This window comes from Propithecus coquereli, unplaced genomic scaffold (genome assembly GCF_000956105.1).
Source record: "Propithecus coquereli isolate 6110/MARCELLA unplaced genomic scaffold, Pcoq_1.0 Scaffold10, whole genome shotgun sequence".
Lineage (NCBI taxonomy): Eukaryota > Metazoa > Chordata > Mammalia > Primates > Indriidae > Propithecus > Propithecus coquereli.
Genome location: NW_012133858.1, coordinates 10,623,324 through 10,624,323, shown reverse-complemented (window position 1 = coordinate 10,624,323; position 1,000 = coordinate 10,623,324). Strand labels below are relative to the sequence as shown.

General features: G+C 31.6%; 1 protein-coding gene across 1 annotated transcript in view; it reads left to right on the top strand.

Annotated features, from left to right (window-relative positions):
- Positions 1-1,000, top strand: part of OPA1 (optic atrophy 1 (autosomal dominant)) — a 106,732-nt gene that overhangs the window by 76,510 nt on the left and 29,222 nt on the right. The window contains exon 27 of the mRNA XM_012642074.1: positions 831-947. Coding sequence (XP_012497528.1) covers positions 831-947 — 117 coding nt within the window. The remainder of the gene's footprint in view (positions 1-830; positions 948-1,000) is intronic.

Genomic DNA, 1,000 nt, shown 5'->3' with positions numbered 1-1,000 from the left:
TTAATTACTTTCTATGAGCAAGCAAATGTCAGTTTTTTATGCTGAAATTAAAAAAAAATTTAAAAAAAAAGAAAAGAAAATGTCGGTTTTTTTCGAGTGACATTTTGTTTGGCGTACTTTATAAAGCTATAAAAAAAATAGCGAGCTACCATGAGAAGAATATTGGATCAACTAGATGTCAGGAGATGTGAATTCCAGTATATTTACATTACATTAGCTAGTAATACTGCCTTTAGTAATTGTTATAATCTCTCTGGCACCACTTTTCTTATTTGTCAAATGGTGTTGATCTTTGTTCTACCTGCTCAACATTATTGTTATGCTCAAAAAAAGATGATGTGAAAGAACATCAAACACTCAAACTACATAGTAATAAAGTGGTAGGGATCGTTGGTGTGGTAGCAGTGAAATGTAGTAATCAGAAAGAAAATATTGTTGGGTTGATGGACATGGTCTGGGACTAGCTTCCTAGTCTTTGTCCTTAGACAATGCTTTTGACCTCTTTTTGCCTTGGTTTCCTTACCTATAACTAGAGGAAGATAATCTCCACCCTATCTATGCTGCAAGATGATTGTTTGACTATAATAACAGCATTTGTTTAAAATGCTGCTAATTTTTAAGTACATAAACTGGTAAGGAGTCAAAGTAGTAGTAAATCTAATCTTTGTTTTGAGAAGTGGATAAAAATGGATAAAAAGCTTGGTAGAGTAAAAACATTGCCCTTTTAATTAACTATTTTATAAATAAATTTTATGTATAACTTCTCAATGTGGTTGATCAACATGAAGAGTATATAGTAACTCTGATTTTTGCTTTCTTTCTCATTTTAGATTAAGGATACTTGGCATCAGGTTTATAGAAGACATTTTTTAAAAACAGCTCTAAACCATTGTAACCTTTGTCGAAGAGGCTTCTATTACTACCAAAGGCATTTTGTGGATTCTGAGGTAATGTTTCCAAAATTGAAAAGAAGTGTTTTTTGACAGTCATTGCTTGAAGA